The 21,637-nt window shown below is 42.3% G+C and overlaps 1 protein-coding gene across 6 annotated transcripts in view; it reads right to left on the bottom strand.

The window, feature by feature from the left end:
* The window catches only part of ABCA5 (ATP binding cassette subfamily A member 5), a 53,677-nt gene extending 32,357 nt beyond the window's left edge, over positions 1 to 21,320 (bottom strand). Inside the window, exons 1-10 of one of the 6 annotated variants that reach the window (XR_008328748.1) lie at positions 21,033 to 21,320; positions 15,032 to 15,225; positions 11,297 to 11,415; positions 10,165 to 10,369; positions 8,973 to 9,134; positions 8,476 to 8,573; positions 6,805 to 7,034; positions 4,554 to 4,695; positions 2,736 to 2,924; positions 448 to 595 (exon numbers count right to left, since the gene is read on the bottom strand). Coding sequence is in view for 5 of the 6 variants with exons in the window: in XM_053375398.1 (XP_053231373.1) it covers positions 448 to 595; positions 2,736 to 2,924; positions 4,554 to 4,695; positions 6,805 to 7,034; positions 8,476 to 8,573; positions 8,973 to 9,134; positions 10,165 to 10,369; positions 11,297 to 11,401 (1,279 nt within the window). In the remaining variant the exon portion in view is untranslated. Of the gene's footprint in view, positions 1 to 447; positions 596 to 2,735; positions 2,925 to 4,553; positions 4,696 to 6,804; positions 7,035 to 8,475; positions 8,574 to 8,972; positions 9,135 to 10,164; positions 10,370 to 11,296; positions 11,416 to 15,031; positions 15,226 to 20,782; positions 20,928 to 21,032 lie in introns of those variants that run through there. The other 5 variants (XM_053375398.1, XM_053375399.1, XM_053375400.1 and 2 more) reach the window with 5 other exon arrangements.
* Between the last annotated feature and the right edge of the window lie 317 nt (positions 21,321 to 21,637).

Raw genomic sequence — 21,637 nt, forward strand, 5'->3', positions numbered from 1 at the left:
GGGGCATGTGCAAAGGCCCCAGCCCATCCAAGCAGTAACAACAGATTCCCACCCAGGCAACTTATCAGGCACACCAGCTTACCTCCAGTAATGCATTTGTGTCAAATGCCTTCAGACAGTTGTTTGGGAATACACATCTGCTGTCTGTGCAGCTGCACAATGCTTTGCATTGCACAATACTAGTGGTGCATATAAATCCTTCTTTCACACACGAGCATCTCTGGCTCAAGATCCAGGGGTGGAATCCTATTTATGCTTTCTCATTCTCTCATATGAAGGATGGGGATAACCCACTGAACAATTTCCCACCTAACTATTAGAACAGGGATGCACCTATACAGGTGGGCATTGAACCGACCAGATGTTGTCCTACCAGATGCTACCAACTTTATGCTGTGTTAGGCAATGTTTAGCACATACGTGCGTGTATGCTAAAACCAATCATACCTGGAATCACCTGATCCAGGTAAAGTGCTAGGAGTAGATAAAGCATGCTGTCCAGGGCCAATAGTGAAAGTGCAATAACTAGAGGGTAAGGACCATGGCTTAAATTTGAGAAAACGCTTCCTTCTTCATAATCTTCCAGATGCATCACCTGCAAACAAATACAGAAGTTATAGTAATCCAGCGTATTAATCCAGCGTATTTTCTTTTAATTCTTGAATGATTCTGTGTACATTGCAGCAGCCTTTGGCTATGTGCAATAAAACTGACTGACTATAGAAGTTATAGATACTATGGAACAGAATTACTTTATTTAATATTATCAGGGGAACTTTTCTAACTGGCCATCAAGGCAGCCCTGTTTAGAGAAGTTTTTAATGTTTGATGTTTTATCGTGTTTTTAATATTCTGTTGGGAGCCGCCCAGAGTGGCTGGGGAAATCCAACCAGATGGGCGGGGTATAAATAAATAAATAAATAAATGAAGAAGAAGAAGAAGAAGAGGAAGAAGACGACGACGAAGAAGAAGTTACAGTTGTTATTTGTGTGAAACTGGACACACAACACCCTGCATTTTTGAGAGGAAACAATGAGCTTCAAAATGAACCATTAATGATTGTTGCAGGTAGAGTGAATGCCATCCCATGGGGAACAGAGTAAGCACATGTTCCATGGGAAATGAGAGCTTGAACATTGCCCCTGTAACAGGAATGGTGAACCTCCAGACCATGATATCATTTCACCCAGACCTCAGCGGCCTCACCTCAAGCCATCCCTGCTCTGGTGAGCCTAGCAATGATACAACAGGAGAGGGGACCAGAATACCTCTACCACAGTTGGGAGTGGGGAGTGCAACTTTGCAACTTCCCCAATTCCCATGGCTGCCTCCTCTTGGCTTGTAGCGCCGTGAGGAAAGCAGGGATGTAAACAAGCACACTAGCCCAAGCAACAAAGGCCACAATGCCACACTCAACCCCCCTCCCATTCCATGACTGAGAATCCAAGCCAGGCAGCTGGCCTGTCTCTACTTAGCTTTGCATAAGAGAGGGAGGGGAAGAGGAGAATAGAAGGGTGTGGATGTGCACTTATTCTGATCCTACCTACCGTATTTTGCTGGAATGCAGACCCTAGCAGGTTCCAGCTGAGGTTACTCAGAACATGGAAGGAGAAAGGTTTATATAGTGCATGGGTGGTGAACCTAACCACTGACTATCTTGGGAAAAGGTTAGCAGTCACACTTTCACAGTGGCAAAACAGTACACTTAGTACAAATGTTTACAGCAGAAACCTCCTTTCGGAGGGCTATCTATGTTTGTTGTTTTTGCTTAAGTCCTCTGGCACCTTAAAGACTATTGCGATGATGATGATGATTTAAATTTGTATACTGCCCTTCATCTGAAGATCACGAGGCGCTTCACAAGATAAAAATACAAAATGAGAACACAAAATACATAACAAAACAAAAACAAAAACCATTAATTCTCCTACATCAATAATTGTGGAGACACATTATTATTGGTTTGTATGCTAGCAAAAGGAAAAGGCTAATTAGAGCGATGCAAATGACAGGAAGCCAGTGTAATTTGTCCCAGAGTAAAAAAAATGCTTTGGGACATATCCCAGGGTTGTTGAGCTATTTGGGGGGAAGTTGTTGACATTTGGCCGGTTTTCCGAAATTCCCCTGGGACACTAGTTGAAATCCCAGACGCGTCTGTGAACATCCTATTCCTAACTCCCTTCAGGAGTAGGGCTGATGTCAGGCTTTAAACAAGCCTTTAAAATACAAGTTTGACTATGTCATGTGACTGAGCTCAAAGGAGTTTGGAATAACGCTAAGTCTTCCCCTGCCCTGCCTCTACCATACCCACAGAATGCCCTGGGGGGGACTTATCCTGACCTGACTTCAATTCAGCAGGTTTCAGCTGGCTATGGGACTTATACTGGCATATCTCCAGCTGAGCCAAGATGAGGGAATTCAGCTTGCATAGCCCTGGCTGAGCCCAAGTTCCAGCTATTCCAAATTTACTCATCCCAGAGAGTGCTGGGTGTGGGTTGCAGATTTATTCTGGCTCTGGTCCCCCCAAAATATCTGCCAATGTTAGCTGATGAGAAAACCATTGACAATAAACAAGCAACATGTTCACTGCAAGTTTAAGAAATGACAACTCCGTGTCACACATTTTTTACACTGAAGTGAAATCTTATTATCCTATCTTGTATTTAAGCCATAGTGAAGTTACTATTCATGGAAACCCATATACCAGCACTGATTAAATAGGGAACTTTACTAACCTGTGCAACACCAACCAAAAATGTGCACTGACACAGAGGACTTAGTAACCAGACATATGACTTTGGAAAATCCTCCAGCAGGACGATTGTCAGGCCCACAAAACCAAAAGCCAGGGTGGTCAGAAATTCAACCGTACCGACATATTTTGATTTTTTGAAGAGAGGAGTCAGCATAAATGCAAAGAAAACCTAAACAGAAACAGAACATTTATTTCAGTGCACAATAAACCTCGATTAAAATTGCTGAAATCATAATTTGTGTAGACAATTTGGAACAATTACAACGTATTGCTCTCTTAATACCTATAATGTACCTGATCCAAGAAATCAACTGGCTTCATCATCCTGAGGACCTTTTCCTAAGAGTGTTATAGCTTTTGATATGCTGGCTGAATTTGCACATGGTGTTAAACCATTGTTTACTGTGTGCATGAACAGAAAGGAGCTCACACAAAAACGTGGGGTCGTGTGCTAAGGACTTTGCCAGAGTTACATTTCATTTTTGACAATTTGTGGCTTGTCATGACATGCAAACGAGGAATCGTGGTTTGAAATGGACAGTGATTAGATAAACAAGCCAGCTTCATAGCCCATTGTTTGAAGATGTTTGTTCTGAAACTGAAAAGCCAAAACTCCTGGCCCCACAGGAGGCAGCGAGAGGGTGTAGCTATCACTTTGCATGAATTCCTTTCTGCTCATGCACATAGCACTGAATTATAGTTTAGCATTATGAGTGTACACAGTCCATGTTAACATCCATTATCTCATTTTGGCCATGAGACCAGAGTTATAAGAGAAAGTGATATGGAATACACTATATTCTTAAAAATAAGATCTGCCAACAATCAACAAGCAGACTTTTCAAATAACTTTTTCCAGTTACGGACCACCTCATTCCTTTTGCCCCATCGAAACCCTCTAATGGACCATTTCTGGTGGTTCCTTATGTCCATGATGCTTGATAGGCCTTCACTAGGCCTCTCTACTAGTAGTTTCAGCAAGAACAATCCCTCCCTTCTTTTAGATGTCTTTTTTGTTTAGACAGCACTTTACAAAATGATTTTTCATTTGAACTCGTACATTTTAATTAATGTTTTCAATTGATGTTATCTGTATGTTGTACTCTGCCTTGCTATGTTTTTATGGGAGTGCAGATGATAAACTTGTAAATAAATTAATCTTCGTATCCACAGAGTGCATTCTGCTACCCACCATTGATTTATTTAAATGCCTGCAAGCATCAAGAAACAATAAATCAGGCATAGGCAAACTCAGCCCTCCAGATGTTTTGGGGCTACAGTTCCCATCATCCCTGACCACTGGTCCTGTTAGCTAGGGAGTTGTAGTCCCAAAACATCTGGAGGGCCGAGTTTGCCTATGCCTGCAATAAATTATTCACAAGTCAAAAGACTTAAGATACTCAGAAACTACTAGAATAATGAGGTCCACTAAAAATCAGCAGTAATTTTTCCAAGATGAACTGCACCCTTGGCTAATGGATAATTAATAACTCTTTAAAAGCTGCCAGCTTAAAATAAGACTGCAGTGAATAAGTAATGCAGTTCATTCTAATATCAGGGAAGGGTTATGTGGTAAGTAGCCATTTGAATACATTCAACAGCAAATGAGAAATAATGTCTGCCAAAATGTATAAGCAATTGTCAAAGAGGTCAAAGAGGTAGGGTACCTACTGCTATTCACAGCAGAGGAAAAAAACACATCATAAACAAATCGTTTGTGCCAATATAGCAAGAAGGACTCCAAAACACAGTACTTTCAATATACTGACAATGAGCACGAACACATACACACACTTACGGAAGATATTCCATATAGGAAAAAAAGAAGAAATATCACAAAGCTGCTACTTTTGGGAAAGAGCGAAGAGAATGTTGCAATGATCGACATGAGAAGGGACATGACAAATATCAGACTGGTATACAGTAGGACCCAAGAAAGCCTAGAAAGAGGAGAAACACAATGAAAGTTCATGAATTTCAAGGTCATCTGTACAACTATACAGATAAAGATACTTTTTCTGTGAGTCCTTTGAATGGTCATCTGGGCACGTCTCAAACCTGGTTTCTGTACCTGAGAAGAGCAAGTTGGGAACTTTCTAGGAAGGCCAAAGCCTTCCAATCTCGGTTCTGAAATAGTTTGGGGCTAAAATTGCCTTTGCCAACTATCTACGCTAGATAATAGACAGGGAAGTAATGGGGTCCCTCTTAGTTCTACTAGAATGCTCAGTGGCTTTTTATGTCACTGGCCATTATGTCCAACATTTGGCTTGGAGACACCATTTTTCAGTGGCTTCAATCCTGCTTGGTGAAGTGTCCCCAGAAGGTGGTTTGGGGGGACCACCGTTCACCCCTTTGACATTGGCCTATTTTGTCCCTCATACTATTTAGCATCTTCACGAAGTCACAGGAAATGGTGGGCCAGGGATTTTGACACCCAGCAATATTTCTCCATTTCATCTAAAGCCAAAAAGGTTCTACATCATTGTTGGGGTGGTTTGAACGTAGGCTAACAAACCAGGGCTGGAACAAAACAAGACAAAATTACTGTTGGCCAACCTGAATACAATTGGACTTACTTTTGAGTAAACATGCAAAGGATTGTGTTAGAAGAAATTTTGTAAGGGAACTGACAGAGGGAAGTTATCAATGCTGTTATTGTAAGAACAGCCAGAAGAGAACCGAACTGGAAGGTGCTTGCCCTGTCTCTCAATTCACTGCTCTATCCAAACAGAAGGGTAGTTCTAGGAAAATCCTGAACTTGCCCAACATAGGTGCAGAACTCAGATGTGATAGCCCAGAGACCATGAAGAACAACAAACTGAAGCCAAATGCAATACATGCTACTCAATGCTGCACGAAGTGATAAGGCCCTAAAATGAGCCCTCGTGTGAATCTCAAATGAATGGAGCACATTGTGGCACAGATATTGAAATGAGTTCAATAACATTTTAATCCAAAAGGTTCTAAAGTACATAATTCTTCCGAACTCTTTCAAAACAGCTGTCTCAGAAATTCTGCCAATGTATCTAATCCTTTGCCAACTATCTGTGTCGGCCCAGTATACCTGAACGAGTGTCTCCACCCCCATTGTCCAACCCGGACACTGAGGTCCAGCTCCGAGAGCCTTCTGATGGTTCCCTCACTGCGAGAAGCAACATTACAGAGAACCAGGCAGAGGGCCTTCTTGGTAGTGGCACCCTCCCTGTGGAACGCCCTCCCAGCAAATGTCAAAGAAATAAACAACTATCAGACGTTTAGAAGACATCTGAAGGCAGCCCTGTTTAGGGAAGTTTTTAATGACTGATGTTTTAATGTATTTGTAATCTTTTGTTGGAAGCCGCCAAGAGTGGCTGGGGAAACCCAGCCAGATGGGTGGGGTATAAATAATAAATCATCATCATCATAATCATCATCCTTTGGCTCAAGATAAGGAAAACAACATTGATGGGGGTGGGGGCGGGGGGAGAGAGAGAGAGGTTTCCTTTCCAGACCTCTCCACAACAGAGGAACTGCAACAGTCAGAACTAACCCTGCCCCCCAAGACCAGGGCTACATAATGGTACCCAATCTAAGTGTTAGTTGACCTCTGGAAATGAGGTATAAGATCCTGGCCTGGGGAAACAGTTTGCAAGGCCTCTTGGAATTCATATTGAGCAAAAGGGTGGCAGCATCATTAGGATAATAGGTTTTTCTTTACCAGGCACCACTGGATCCATTTTGGAGCCTTTGGCAGAGCTCATATCAATAATGGTGGCATATGAAATATCAACAATGGCTTTGAGAGTAAGCTAAGCCCTTGTGATCTGTTTGTCCATGTTTGTGGTAGGAGGAGGACAAATGCTCGAGGTAAGTCTCTTCCAGACAAACCACATGCTGTAAACCACGCTAACCCAAACCACAGCTTAGCTCAAAGTAGCAGGATTAGAAGGAGCAAAGCAGCTATGATCTCGTCTCTGAGAGCCTACGCAATCACACTAAAACATGGCTTTGGCTTTGCATTACTATCCATGCTGTTTACTTAACATCGAAGAACTAAGGCACATACATACCAAAAGGCAGTGTCGTGGAGACCCATGATCATTAAAAATTCTTTCAATTTCTTCTCCTTTTCTGCCACGATATGAATTGCCAAATAATAACCAAAGGGGGAAAAGGCAATTACTAAATAAATTAAAATGATTGCACGAGGGAAACTGTCTATTTCCATAATGGCAGACTCTCCCATCATGACCGCGTTTGTTAGTTTCAGGTCTTCCAATAGCGAATGATTAGTCTTCAGCTAAAAAAGAAAGAAAGAAAAGGGAGGGAATGTTAAAATCAGTTTCTATGCTGCCCCTATGAAGTAAACTTTAATTCCAAAATCATTAAAACAAATATAACAATATGTGTGCTTTAACCTAGTTTAGTAATCCAGCTAAATCCCATGGAACTCAAACGTTTTTGAGTTTCACAAAACTGATTTCTTAAATGCTTGCTTGCTTTATCTATTTCACTCTATGAATCTTGGGGTTCTTGAGCAGAGGAAAAGTCAAATAAATTAATAAAAAATGAATTTCAGACAGAAAACATGTCCATACTACAACCTGTGACGCTGCATTATCACCAACTTTTCAGGTTTTCCAAAAACTGATTCATATCTGTGTCAAAGCATTCCTGGAACTAGTTCAACATGCCAAAATCCACTTAAAAACAAAACAAAACAAAGAACGGCCTTATTTTTTTTTTTTTACCCATATAAACTAAATAGCAAAATATAACTTCATGAGACAAGCACATGAAAACTAAACCAAACCAAAACTGGCATGGGATGTTACATTCACAAGCAAAAATGATAAATGCTCAGAAAGCATCCATACAGTGCAGTCATTAGAAGTAAGTTCTTTTTGAGTTCTGTGAGATTCTCAAGTGCTTTGTTGTGTTTATGGGCTTCCAGTCTTGCTTCCATGTCCAATTCAAAATGCTGTTTTTGACATGATGGCGGAGTGATGTATAGAAAATTGCATTATGTGAGACATTTACCTGTGGGTAAATGTTTCATGTAATATAATTTTCATGTGTTTGTTTTTTTGAAAGGGAAACAAAGGCCACCCTTTTTGCCTCTGTTTGGTGAGATTTTATCGAATACATAAAAAAATTAAAAATTACATTTGTCCCTTCTCCAAGCTTCTCAAGAAATTTGGGATAAGTAACATCTAATTGGTTGAAAAATTTTCTTGATGTAATACAGAGCCTTTTATTCTTGGTTCTCCTTGTGCCTCTAATGGTTTCAGTTATAGGTTGATCTTTCTGCATATCTTGTAAGTCATGTGTGCCATACCTCTTGTTTTCTCATTTCTTATGATGGTACTCTCCACCTACCTGTCTGCTGTATCTTATCGAAAATATCCAGTTAACCAACTTTATCGACACATAACACAGTTAATGTTGCTTGCACGTATATCCACAATACCCATTTGGGTGGACGTATATGGCATAACTCAGAAAAAAACGTTTTATATTTGGCTAACCATTGGCCTTGATATCTTTATAGAAATCATCATATACACTTGATTGATAGTCACCATGAAGGCAAATGTTATTGCCATTCATTTGAGCAAAGGCCCTCCATTATGTGAAATGCCTTACAATGCAAGGAAGAAAGTGCAATGATTTTTAATATATCAACTCTTCTTGAACAACAATGATTCAGGGCATTTCACATTCTCATTCTTTTCATTTACCTGTATAATTGCTGCATCAATACTGATCTGTAGAGCAGTGAATCCATTGCGCCAGTACGTTTCAGCTTCACATATCTTGGAAGGGCTTGGGCAGCTGGCTGTGGAAAAACAAATTCTAAGATGAGAAACCTAAACTTTCTCTGTTAATTAGCCAAAAGCAAAAAGGCTGACATAAATTCTGATGACAAAACCCTATGAATTTGTTTTATTGTCACCGAGCTAGATTTTGCCCAGTGATTCTATGCTATGGGAACAAAAATGTGGGTTTGGTTGTCTTACTTAATGCACTCTTCTACCTAAACACTCTAGGCAGCTTCAAAAAATATATTCAATAAAATAACAAAGAAAAAGCATCAGCAAAAAGATTAGCAGTTGCTCAACCAAAACCAACTGTCTTGAAAATTACTGTTGCAAGTTGCTCCCATGACTAAAGCTGTAATATTATAAGGGGTACACATACATACATACATACATACATACATACATACAGGTATTACCTCTGGATTCCATATAAATTGCAGATACTGGAACCTTTGCAGGAGGAAATCTGAGATGGTAGGACATAGAATCCTTGAAAATTACACCCACAAATTTTCGAGGGTTACGAAGATTAGCCTCTTGCATTCCCTCCTCACTTAGAAATTCTTCTGTAATTATTCCTGCAAAATATAAAAGTCTCTCTTAGCTACTCTCATCTATGGACATCTATATCAACAGGACAATTCAGTACATTAGCTGCTGCCTCATTTGTTAGCCCACAGCCTAGAAGGCCTTTTTTGTTTTTACAAATACCGGTATGTGCTGGAAAGGGCAGCTCTAGCTTTGCAGGCAACATGGGAACCCCTGAAGTTATTCAAAGCAACATACAGCAAAGTGAAAATTGTAAACTCGTATGAATATCATGTCCTATACATGAACCTAGCAATTGTATGCTTCAAAAATAGAAAAGTACTTTTTCTGTGGACCGATTCTATAGATTAGGGCTCTGAGCCCCTGGCAAATGAAGTGCAAGTGTTTTCTACTCAAGCAACTGGAAATATAATGGCAGAGCCCAGATCTTTTGCTCTCAAGTAACATAAGGCATGGGGGCAGGTCACTTAAGACTCAGGATGCCAATGTCCCTGGAGGGATATTCACCCAGTTTTTCCAATAGGAGAAAGACAAATCTTGAACTTGTTTTCTTTGTTTCTGGAAGGTATAACTGCTATGTGGCTTATTAATGTGATTCAGGCAGTGGCACAGGAATAGTAGTGAAAACTCCCTTGGTATGCAGCAATGAGAACACTGTATAGTAGGAAGGTGTATTCTTCAGGGCCTCTGAGGCAGTCTTCTAACATCAATGACAAGTTGAATAGTGGGAAACAATGGAGAACAGCACATTGGGAGATAAGATTCTAGTGAGAGAGAAAAGAAACCTTCCTCCTTAAATATGTCTGTCTGAGCCCTTATATGTCGCTGAACTGGATGCAAGAGGGATTCAGTAGTCGTGTAGGATTAGATACTATGAACAAAATGTGAAGTCAAAGGCTTTGAGAATGTAGTGTTTACACAGGAGAAACACTCTTTCATGCAGAAAACGTACTCGATCAATCATTCTGATAACTGCATCTGCCAAGTAAATGCAAAGGAAAAGGCAAAACACGTTTATGGAACAAAAAAGAAGAAGAGTAGAATGAAAGCTCACAATACCTTCTGTAAAGTATTCTGCAGACATTTTGTGCATGATTTTTCTTGTCTCATCATTCGCTGGTGTGTAGCCAACAATTAACTCAGAGATGCTGGAGTGATCCACAGAATAAAGATCAGAATCAGGCACCTCATCATATTTCTTGTTTGGATACATCATGCTCATTAATATTAGCCAAAATAAAAAGAAAAGTGGAAGTAGGACTTCCTGCACAAATGAAATGAATAAGTTAAATGGGTAACAGTAACTAACAGTAGCCACCTAAGGCTGCATTCCTGTACCTAACCTCATGGTAGGCAATAAGCTTAAATATGCATAATAAACAGGACTGTACCCTTTGCACAAACGTGCTCGGTATAAAAGAAGTACATCAAATTAATCAACATTATTCAGATAAATTCAAAACCCTTAGAAGCAAATAATCATGACTAGTGGGTACAGCACCGCAACAGATTTAAATGAGAACCAGCGGGAGGGAAATTTGTTACACCAGGTCTGGGGTTGGTGCAAAATTGCTCTGTCAACAGCTACACCCGCTGCAGATTGAAAGGTTATAGGATATGGCACGTCTATTCCACTCTAGCAGCACCCATGTCCTTTGCATGATTCTGCCCTATTCTGGCAGCTCCATTGGCAAATGCTCTTTGCAGAACAGCTCTTGGACTACAGTATTGCTCCTAATATTGTCTCGCAGTCAGTGTGCCCTTGATGATTCATAATAACAAAAAGCACAGTCAGCTGCAGCATGGGTAGAAAAGCACCAAGGCTTCTCCTGAGATTCTGGCAGTACTGAAATGACGGTGTGATTACAGCAATTCACATGGTTACACTGTTTTCCTACTGAGCTCATGATAATCATTGTATACAGTCCTTATACTTGCAAGTTCCACTTTTTAGAAAACGTGGAGCACAAAGGATTAAAATTGGCTAACTAAAACACTGCCTTTAGCATAGCCCATCACATTTAAGCAATTTTGTTTTTTTGATGAAGGAACCCAAGGGCAAATCTGAAAGATCTTTTTAAAACACAGCCCCAAGAATTAAAGCAATGCCGTTAAACCTTCAGCAACATTTTCAGATAAATCTAGAAAACACAGACAGCCATAAACATTAGAATACTGCTGTTCAGCTCACCTGAACACTGCTCTTTTTCGTCCTCCATTTAACTAGGCAGTTCTTGTATAAAAGAGCTCTGGTTTGTCGCCACACTCCCACATGTCTCGGAGCATCTGTAGGCATTTTTCACACGTGGCCTGAAAAGCAAGCAAAAAGCATAAGGCATGCTACATAAAACGAATTTGTACCTTTTAAATGCCCAATGTGCATATTGTTAATTGTAGAATAATGAGCAGACTCTTACAGGAGCTTTGAATAATTTCATAACTACCCAAGGCTGCCTTCCATAAGAGTTTTCCATCAAAGATTCTACACTATTTTGAGTCATTTATTACAAAATTCAATTATTATTTTTTTGTAAATGTCAAATGGGGTGGGGGTGAATCACATATTTTAAGCAGGACATCATAGAAACTAAGAAACTAAGGGAGCAATCAAGAAAGAATAATTTAAAAGTCTAAATTGGAGGGGGAAATGAGGGGAGCCTTGGTAGAAGTAAAAAACCTTTTGGTATCATAACATAGGGCCTGTGGAAATTTTAAAGACAAATATGGGTGGTGAACACAAAAAGGGTCCGTATCCCCACACTTTAGTTAATTTTGTGATGAACAAACAACCCTCCAAGTCCAGATGTTATAACACTATATTTATTTAGCAGAATTCCATCAAGCTTTATGTTTGCACATGATCAGAAATACTCTTCTCTCCAGCCAGCTTTGCAAGCACAGGAAAAGCTACTACAGTGTTACCACGGTACTCGAACGTCTCCATTGATGAAAGTTTTGGAACCCAAACACCAAAAACCCAGAAGTAAATGCTTCTGTTTTCGAATGCACCTCAGAAGTCAAACAGCTTCCGCTGAGTGTTTTTCAATTTTCTCAACTGAATTTGCAGACAGCCCTTTGCGCCTCAGTTTTCGAACGTTTCGGAACTTGAATGGTCTTCTGGAATGGATTACGTTTGAGAACCAAGGTACCGCTGTAAAACTGGACTTAACAATACTAAAAAAAAAGTGCCCCAATGTTACCAGGACACCCCAGATTTACATAAGCAACCCCAGCTTCTGAAAGTAATCCTGGATGTCCCATTTTGGCCAACACCACCACTGCCACAGTCTCCACCTGTGCTGGTGCTGCCCTAGCCAAGGCTCTGGGCTTTTCCAGAAGCGTGCTGACAACACACTTCTGCTGCACCACGAACTCCACCTCTACCGCATCATACAATACAAAAGTCTTTATTGTCACTGTCTCATATAGAACAACGAAATTGAAAATCTACATCAGACATTGAGAAACCAACAATCCTGCTATCCCAGCCTGGTTAGCCCCCTAAAAACTCTGATACCCCATAATTAAATACAATATACTCCCATAGAGACTACCTTACACTGAGTTTAAAACCAAAATCGCATTTGAATAGAAACTGTGTCTCAGGCGGCTAGTCCTAGTCTTTATAACCCTGTACCTTCTTCCAGAAGGCAGAAGCTGAAAGAGATCATTTCCGGGGTGCGCGCTATCCTGCACTATCTCTGCAGCTTTCTTATGGCACCTGGAAGCATAGATTTGGGAAGGTGGAAAGAGTGCACCCAATTATCCTCTCTGCAGTCTTTACAACCCTGGACAACATTGTTTTTTCCCTGACCGTGCATCATGGTCTTTGCCTGCAACCACAGGCCACAAACAGTGGTGGAGAGAGGAAGATAAGGTGGAGGTGGGGGTGTGTGTGGGAAGACAAGCCGTGGGATGGGGAGTGTCCCGAATTCCTCTCGGGAAATGTTGGGAGCGTATGAAAAGAAAATGTACAGTTGTTACAATTGCTTATTTGTTGCTGTGATGGAGGAGTGCAGAAGGAGCAATCCAGCCTGACGCTAGCGCACTGCTCACCCATGGTATGCCATGGTAGATGGCTTACCATGTCTTATTATGCCATCTATGACTTTAATGGTGCTCTATGGTAAGCATTACAGACAAGGCATGGTTATGTTTGCATCTCTTCTAAGCCTCCGTCCTCAGGAACTTTGAAAAAAGAAAAGGAAAGGAAAAGATTGAAAATCCCTGTGATTTAGAAAGAGAACGCACTGCCCTTAGGAATATTGCATATCAACTGTCTTCTGAGAAGCCAAGTGTGACTGAATGACAACAGTGCCAAACAACATTGAAGTGTGCGTGTGTTTTTAAATGTTACTCCCATCACAAACATTATACAACTATGGCTCCACTCCTGACCTAGTCTCCACAAAAACAATTTATCAAATCATTAAGTTTTCCTGAAATAAATGCTTGCTATTAATTGCTTTTTAATTGAATAAGCCACAGACAGACAAAATCTGAGAACTCTACTCTCTTGCTACCGAAACTACCAAGGCAATGAAATTACACAGATAGAGACTCAGCTCACTGACAACAGACTGCTCTGCTTATTAGTAAAGCTTCAAGCAAGGACTGGATTTTGTGCATAGACTTCCTGCTGCTCTGCATCATTTCAAAGCACTCACCACTAGCTAGTTGGCATGGGGAAGGACGGACCGCTGCCTAGAAACACTTTTATCAATCTGCCTGCCTGACACATCTATGTTAGTAATCTCTGGCATCTTGTTATCCTAAAAAGAAGAAGCAAGTCCTTAAATTGATTTTCCGTTTACTGCATATGATGTTGGCAAAAGTGTGCCTCTAAAAGAATATAAGAAGCCAATGACTTCTAATTATTATTATTTTTACAATATCTGTCTGGCATCCCAGACTTGAAAGTCATGACATCTGCAGAAGAATCTATGAACTGTCCACTGCAACTCAAGTGTCATGGTCCTCTGGGAACCCCTCTCTAGAGAAACAAGGAGGGAATAAAACAAATATAAGTTTTTTAAAAAAGGAAGGAAACAAATATTCGTAACGCAACGTTCACTAACTTCTAGCATCCAGTAGTCACAAACAATGTCTCTGTCTTGCCCAGAGATCAAGAGGTCAGAACTAAAGGTTGCCCCTGCCTTCTTGGGACTCAAGAGCAAGGCAATGGTATCGTATATATACACATCACAATCTGTATTCCTCAGTACAATAAATACATATTATGGTAAGGTAAGGTAAAGGGACCCCTGACCATTAGGTCCAGTCGTGACCGACTCTGGGGTTGCGGCGCTCATCTCGCTTTATTGGCCGAGGGAGCCGGCATACAGCTTCCGGGTCATGTGGCCAGCATGACTAAGCCGCTTCTGGCGAACCAGAGCAGCACACGGAAACACTGTTTACCTTTCCGCCGGAGTGGTACCTATTTATCTACTTGCACTTTGACGTGCTTTCGAACTGCTAGGTTGGCAGGAGCAGGGACCGAGCAACGGGAGCTCACCCCGTCGCAGGGATTCGAACCACCGACCTTCTGATCGGCAAGTCCTAGGCTCTGTGGTTTAATCCACAGCGCCATATTAAAAATACATATTAAAAGTACCAACAAAACACACAGTACTGACCCAATCCATGGATTTTCCAATAAAATTTACTCAACAGGCTACAGAACTTCAACTTGTAATCACCGATTTGTTTTTACAGGTCTCAAACCTGTTTCAAAACCAACACTCTGAGCTACAGACATTTAAGTAGAACTAAACCAAATACATTACTGGACCACCCATGCATGGATTCCAGACCCCACCGGTCCAGACGTTTCCACCAGAAAGGTGTCTCTCAATTTTAGGGACAAACTTGGCGGTTCATACAAAGGTCCAAACTCCCAAGAAAGACCACAGGAATGTGAACTCACCTGTGTTGCTCCTTTGGTCAGGTTTAAGAGTATCAGGGCCTTGGCAACATCAAGCAGTGTGGTCTCTTTGGGGTCACCAAATTGTTATGGGCAAAAGACTGCCAGGGGTTCAGGCACAGCCAAATCACTTAGTCCCAACACTGATGAGAGACCAGGAAATGCTTCTTTCAAATGAAATCGGATTTTATTTCAAGCTGCAGACAAGAAAGGTGACAGTGAGACAAGCAACCAGAAAAGCTTGTTCAAAGCAGCACATGCAAGTAAACAAGAGAAGCATTCAATACAAATGCTTATTTCAGTTCAACTCACAGACTGTTTGCATGTAATGCTCAACTATGGTTTGTTTTTACCATGATTTGTTCAACAAGTCATCTCAAAGATGAGCAAACAAACCGTAACTTATTTCTCACCTCTGCAGCTTAAAATTATCTGTCACTACTGCCCAAAAACCTCTTTAAAACATGGTGCAGAAAGTTAACCATATGTACACAGAGTCTGACCAAACTGCGGGAGGTAGTGGAGGACAGAGGTGCCTGGCGTGCTCTGGTCCATGGGGTCACGAAGAGTCGGACACGACTAAACGACTAAACAACAACAACAACAAAACACAGAGATGGCACATTTGCTATATAAAATCAATGTTCATTTACATCACTAATCTTGCTTCCCCTCTTTGAATAGTTTTTAATAATAAAATAATAATAATAATAATAATAATATCTTGAAAGGGAAGTTATCCTTCAAGCACATTTGTGTACTCTGACAGCAATTCCTCTCTATAAGGATCTGGCCTGTGAAGAACTCGGGTTAAAGCGATTTCTGACAAAGCTGACAACATTGGCTAGATGAGGCAATTTGCACAAAAAGGAAAGAGGCTTTTAGAGTCTCTCTGTGGACACACAGCATTGTGATCACAGCACTTTGCAATCTGGGCGTACTGAAATAAAAGCACTCAAGGAGGAGAAACTGTGTGAAACCTCATCCGGGGGCCAGTAAGGCAGACTTAAATGTCATTATAGTAGGCAGATACACTTTACTTCAAGAAAGACAATTCCTGACCAGACAGAGGCATTCTGTTTACATATTTAATGCCCGTCATGTTTGACTGAAGCCTCTATTGAACTAAACTGTATTCTAGTTACCCCCTTTTGTTAATGATCCAGATAACTTCACATGTACAGTATTGGCTTACAGAAGAAGTACAGGCGACTTCAGCAAAGGAACCTCTCATTCCTTTTTACATGGTGCTGTAATGCTAAATTAGCAGCGGCATCTGATGCAAATCTGAAGAAAGCAGGGGGGGTGTAGCATGGAGGTCATGCAAAGGTACTTAGCTAATCAGTCAGCCCAGCTGCAGTGCAGTGAACCAGAGACATTACCCCACCCCCCCACACAAAAACCTCCTTGCTAATATGATTTTAGAAACCTAGAGCTAATGTTAGGGGTAACCTACAAGCATTTTGTAGGTCCTTGTTTGAATGCTTTTCACCTACAGCTTCTGAGAGATAAAATTCCAAGGTCTATATAGACTACACAACGGAAGAAGCAAAATGATTCATCTAAAATCCGCCAATAGTTTATTGGTAACACAAGTTAATTGAAATTAGCCTGTATAGCTCTCACGTACAATCGTACTTGTACTTTGTGGGAAAAGATGCAAGATAATACATTGTCATTCTCCCTCTTAATCCAATATCCACACATGATCAACCTGTGAGTATTACAGATCGCATCCCATCTTTTCTGCCAACTGCCTGGTTTTGTTTTTTTTTAGCAAATGGAACAGGATTACTCTTAAATCTGCTCAGAATATTGCCAATACGTCAAGAGATTAGGAAAAGCTGTGCACACTCTTTAAAAGTAGAATCACAATTTACAGGGCAGGAATCAGTTAAAAGATGCAGTACAAAGAGCATAGTACCTCAGTCATATGCTCATTTTGTTTCTCAGTCCAAACATTAATATGAACTATTTAAAGTAACATACTCCTAATTTGTTTATTTCTTTTAAAATACGTCTAAGATGCCATTAAAGGTCCAAGGATATGGTGAACCATAAAAAAATACAGCGCAAACAACAATAAAAACTCAACAAAAGACAGTTACAATAAAGGGGAGGAGCGAACCACAAAAAATATGTATCAAAGAAATGGTAGTAAAAACATATGAGTTTTGGGATTCTCCTTATGCCTGAAGAACCCCAGCCGGCAATTCAACCCAAAAGTATGGAGCCACCACTGCAAAGGTTCTGTCCCTCATGCCAACTAGCCTGAGAGCTCTTATACACAAGCACTCCTAACAATCTTTATTCAGAGATTATGCTTATTTTAGCTGAAGTCACTTGCAAAAAAGTAAGGTTAAGAAAGCAGGCTTCTGCTAAAGTTGCCATTTAACAAGGGAAACGCAGTTTTACAGTGAGCCAGCCCAATGAACAACTGTAGGAGCTGCTGGCAAACAGAATGGCCACTTGTCTGAAGAAATCATAGTGGAATAAGCCATGCGGTTTAATTGATTAATTGCTGATTAATTATGCACAAATATGCACATTAATAAAACAGTTCAAATGGGATTATGGTTTGTTTTTTTAAAAAAGGAGAAGGCCGAGTGTTGCAGTCCTAGTGGCATGAACTGCCAAAGATTGGCTGAAATATAAACTTCAACATACCGGTACGTATTTCACTACTACAGACAACAGCTATATTACAGTTAGCTTCAGAGGCAATGTGCCCCTGGCTGACAGCTGCTGGGAATCACCACTGGCAAAATGCAGTTAAGGTTCATGTTTTGCTTGTGGGCCTCCGAAGGGAACTGGTTGGCCACCGTGAGAACAGAACGCTGGACTAGGATGGGCCTTTAGTCTGATCCAGCAGAGCTTTTACGTTCTTATGCAGTACAGTCAGACCTTGGAAGTCAAACGGAATCCGTTCTGGAAGTCCGTTCGACTTCCAAAACGTTCGCGAACCAAGACGCAGAAGCTCCTGCAGCCAACTGGAAGCCGCGATGGACGTTCAGGTTCCAAAGAACGTTTGCCAACTGGAACAATCACATCCAGGTTGGCGGCATTCAGAAGCCAAAGCATTCAACTCGCAAGGCGTTTGACTTCCAAAGTACGACTGTACTGCCAAAAACTTACTCTGACACTATGCTTATGGCCTGCTAGAGGAAAATCAACGTTTTGTCAATGCAATCAACTTTCCACATGAAGCAGGCAATCACTGTCAATCAGCTAACGTATATCCAGCGTGTTAGCCATGCAAGCCTGTTGCATTAAAAGCTACAGAAAGGCTTGTAATATATAGCATAGGCTTTTGCGGACTAGTCTCCACTTCAGATGCATTCAATTTTATGTAAGTTGACCGATCTATACATACATAAGGTTGCATGGGAATGCAGATGGGGAGTGGGAATGTGTAAGCGATAAGGGATAAATGCAATACAAGACCAGACTGTGACAATTACATTAACGATAAAATCATTATAGTGACCATTCATATTTGCAAAGCTGTGTTGACGATAACACAAATTTAATGGCAAGTTAATTAGCTGACCGTTCTTATTTGCTCTTCCAATTCAAATCTACCATATTTCATTTTTGTAAAACAATTTTTGTTTTTGTGAAAATGCAAACATAAAAAACCGTATTACTTTTAGATAATAAAATATACAGCATATGAAGATATGATTTACATTTACAACAATAAAACAACAACAACAACATGTTGGACCTATCAAAATAATATATATGGTTCAATTATCATGGTATTTCATATTCCACTGATTATAAATAAACACCACTTTTCAATAAACCTGTCTGTTGAGCACCCTCCTATTAATCTGTACATTTTGGTTAGAAATGTCAAATTTCCTCATACCAAAATATTCTCGAGGATTTCCAAGATGCAGCTACCACTTATCTTGCTATCGCACGTAAAACTCTTTGAAATTTCCAAGTCTTCCTGTCAGGTGTGGCCCTTCAAACATCCCAGAAAGAGTCCTTTAGGATTTAACAGAACATCATATCCCATCATCTATTTTTATTGCTTCTGGAACCTCCTGCCAAAACGGCTTGACAAGACGGCAGCCCTAACATACAAGTGTTCAATCTGCATTATTCACTTTTATCTTATGCCTTTGCGCCACAGGAAGATGCAGCATCAATTCAGGGCTTGGCATGCCATTGCAGAGAGAGCAGCTGGTGGTGATAGGGAAACCAGAGAATTAATTTGTGCTCTTGTTGGTCTTATTTTCCCCCCACAGCCTCTCTTTACCGTTAAACAAAATCACTCCCCAAAATCCTAACCAGAACCCAGAACGACTACAGTAGAAGCAAATTGTAAAATACAGCTGCTCCTCAAAGGAAAACAAGATGGCCTTTCCTTGTCTGCAGCTAGATATGGACTGTTCCTTCCCATAATCAAAGCATGTGCAGGCATGACTGCATTCAAAAGATAACTGACGGTGGCTGCATTGATATCTTGACAGCTATCCACTCTGGCTGTGGCTCTAGAAGAACAGCCTTGGGATTTGTTCTTAAAGCACCACAGTCTGCATTCCAAACATGAGGAGGCACACTGCCCTCTCATGCCACCTGAATGGATATTTCTTATTTAAGCAGTAGGTGTTACTAAAGCCTCATCCCTTGGACCTGGCTTGCTATTGCTATTCTTCTCCCTCCCCACCCTGCGTGCATATCTCATCATCTGCAAAACTGCAGCAATGTCCACTTGATGCCTAATTCATATGCAGCATCCGGGGTGCCAACTTGAACAAAATACAGTGGTACCTCGGGTTACATACGCTTCAGGTTACATACACTTCAGGTTACAGACTCCGCTAATCCAGAAATACTACCTCGGGTTAAGAACTTTGCTTCGGGATGAGAACAGAAATCGTGCAGCAGCGGCGCAGTGGCAGTGGGAGGCCCCATTAGCTTAAGTGGTGCTTCAGGTTAAGAACAGTTTCAGGTTAAGAACGGACCTCCAGAACGAATTAAGTACTTAACCCGAGGTACCACTGTAAGTGGGGGGTGGGGGCGGTAACCCTGCCCAGCATAATCGATCACACTCCATTTGAATTGCAATGCCCATCAACTTGGGGAGGGGGTGGTTTGGCCCCCCCCCGTCAAATATTTTATAGGAGTTGGCTCCTATGGGCAGCATTATGAGGTTGTGCAAAAGCATCGATTCTGGAAGGGGCAGGGAGGGAAAAGCGCATAAACGCACGCAAGCGAAAGGCATGCTTTCGGACAAGCTTACAAAAACCAAACTCCTTCCCTCCCAGCCCGCGTAGCAGCCAAGACGCGCTGCGTTCCGCGCCGAGAAGCGGAGAAACCCGACGCCGTCGTGAGGGTTGCTCCTCAATTATTGACAGCTCCAGCCCCATATACACCTGCAGCGACAGCAGCCAAGCCTGTCTGGGCTGGGAGAGGAGCCGCGTGCGCCGACGTGCCCAAGACAGCCCCGTGGCCTTGGCAACTCTCCCAGAGAGGGGGCCGTCGGGTTGCAGCCCCCGAGGCGCTCCTCCAGCAAAGGAACGTGGGAAGGAGAGGGGCCTGGGCCTGGGGGTGCTGCTCGCCCTCTCCAAAAAAAGGGGGGGCAAATAAACAAACCAACCCGCCGCCTCCTTTCCTTCCCCTGAATATCTCTTCTTCCACCCTAGTTTTGGCCTCCCCTTTCCCCGCGTCTTTTCTCGCTCCATTCCCGCCACCGCGCAGCCCCACACGGCGCCTTCCTCCCCTCCGCCGAGCCTGTACCTGAGAGAAGCCGCAGCCTCGCCTAGAAGCAGCCGCCGCTCCCCAAAACAGCCAAGCCGGCGAGACGCAGCGGCGGCGGCGGCCCCGCTTCCTCCACCTCAGGCCCGCTTCGTCAAGGGGGCTGAGAGGAGGAGGAGGAGAAGGCGGAGAAGGAGGCGGCGGCCGGCGCGCATGGCGCGCAGCTGCCGTTGCGCGCCTTTGCGCCTTTGCCCCCGCAGCCTCGTTCCCAGGGCAGCAGCCGGCAGCTTACCTGGCTCTGCCGTGCGAGAGGGAGGCGAGCTGCCTTCCGCCGGCTTGGACGGAAAGCAGAGAGGAAGGAGCGTCGTCTGCTGGTAGGAGCAAGTTTCCAAGCCCAGCGAATTCCTCTCCTCCTCCCCGCTCCGAGGGAAGGGAAGAAATGGAAATAAAAGGCGCTGTTCTGCAGGCGCCGCTTTAGACGTAACGACAGAAAAGAAACATTCTCCCGCCGAGTGCTCGGGACGGAATGCGGCAGATCCCAGACGCGTTGCCAAGCAATGCATTCGGTGGCGTTTTCTTCTCACACACACACACACACCCCGGATTATACTCTAAAGAGCCTACCCAATGCTGGTGGCGACCCTAGGGCAGCGGGGAGATGGATCGGGTGGAGAAGCCAGGCCACCCATAGGAAGAGCACGCGCAACACCAGGACCACCAGCTTAACATGAATCAACAGTGTGGTGATGCAGCAGCAAAAAAGAGCTAATGCTATTCTAGGCTGCATCAACACGGTGGCCACATACAGTGGTACCTCAGGTTACAGACACTTCAGGTTACAGACGCTTCAGGTTACAGACTCCGCTAACCCAGAAATACTACCTCGGGTTAAGAACT

This window comes from Podarcis raffonei, chromosome 2 (assembly GCF_027172205.1).
Source record: "Podarcis raffonei isolate rPodRaf1 chromosome 2, rPodRaf1.pri, whole genome shotgun sequence".
NCBI classification, from domain to species: Eukaryota; Metazoa; Chordata; class Lepidosauria; order Squamata; family Lacertidae; genus Podarcis; species Podarcis raffonei.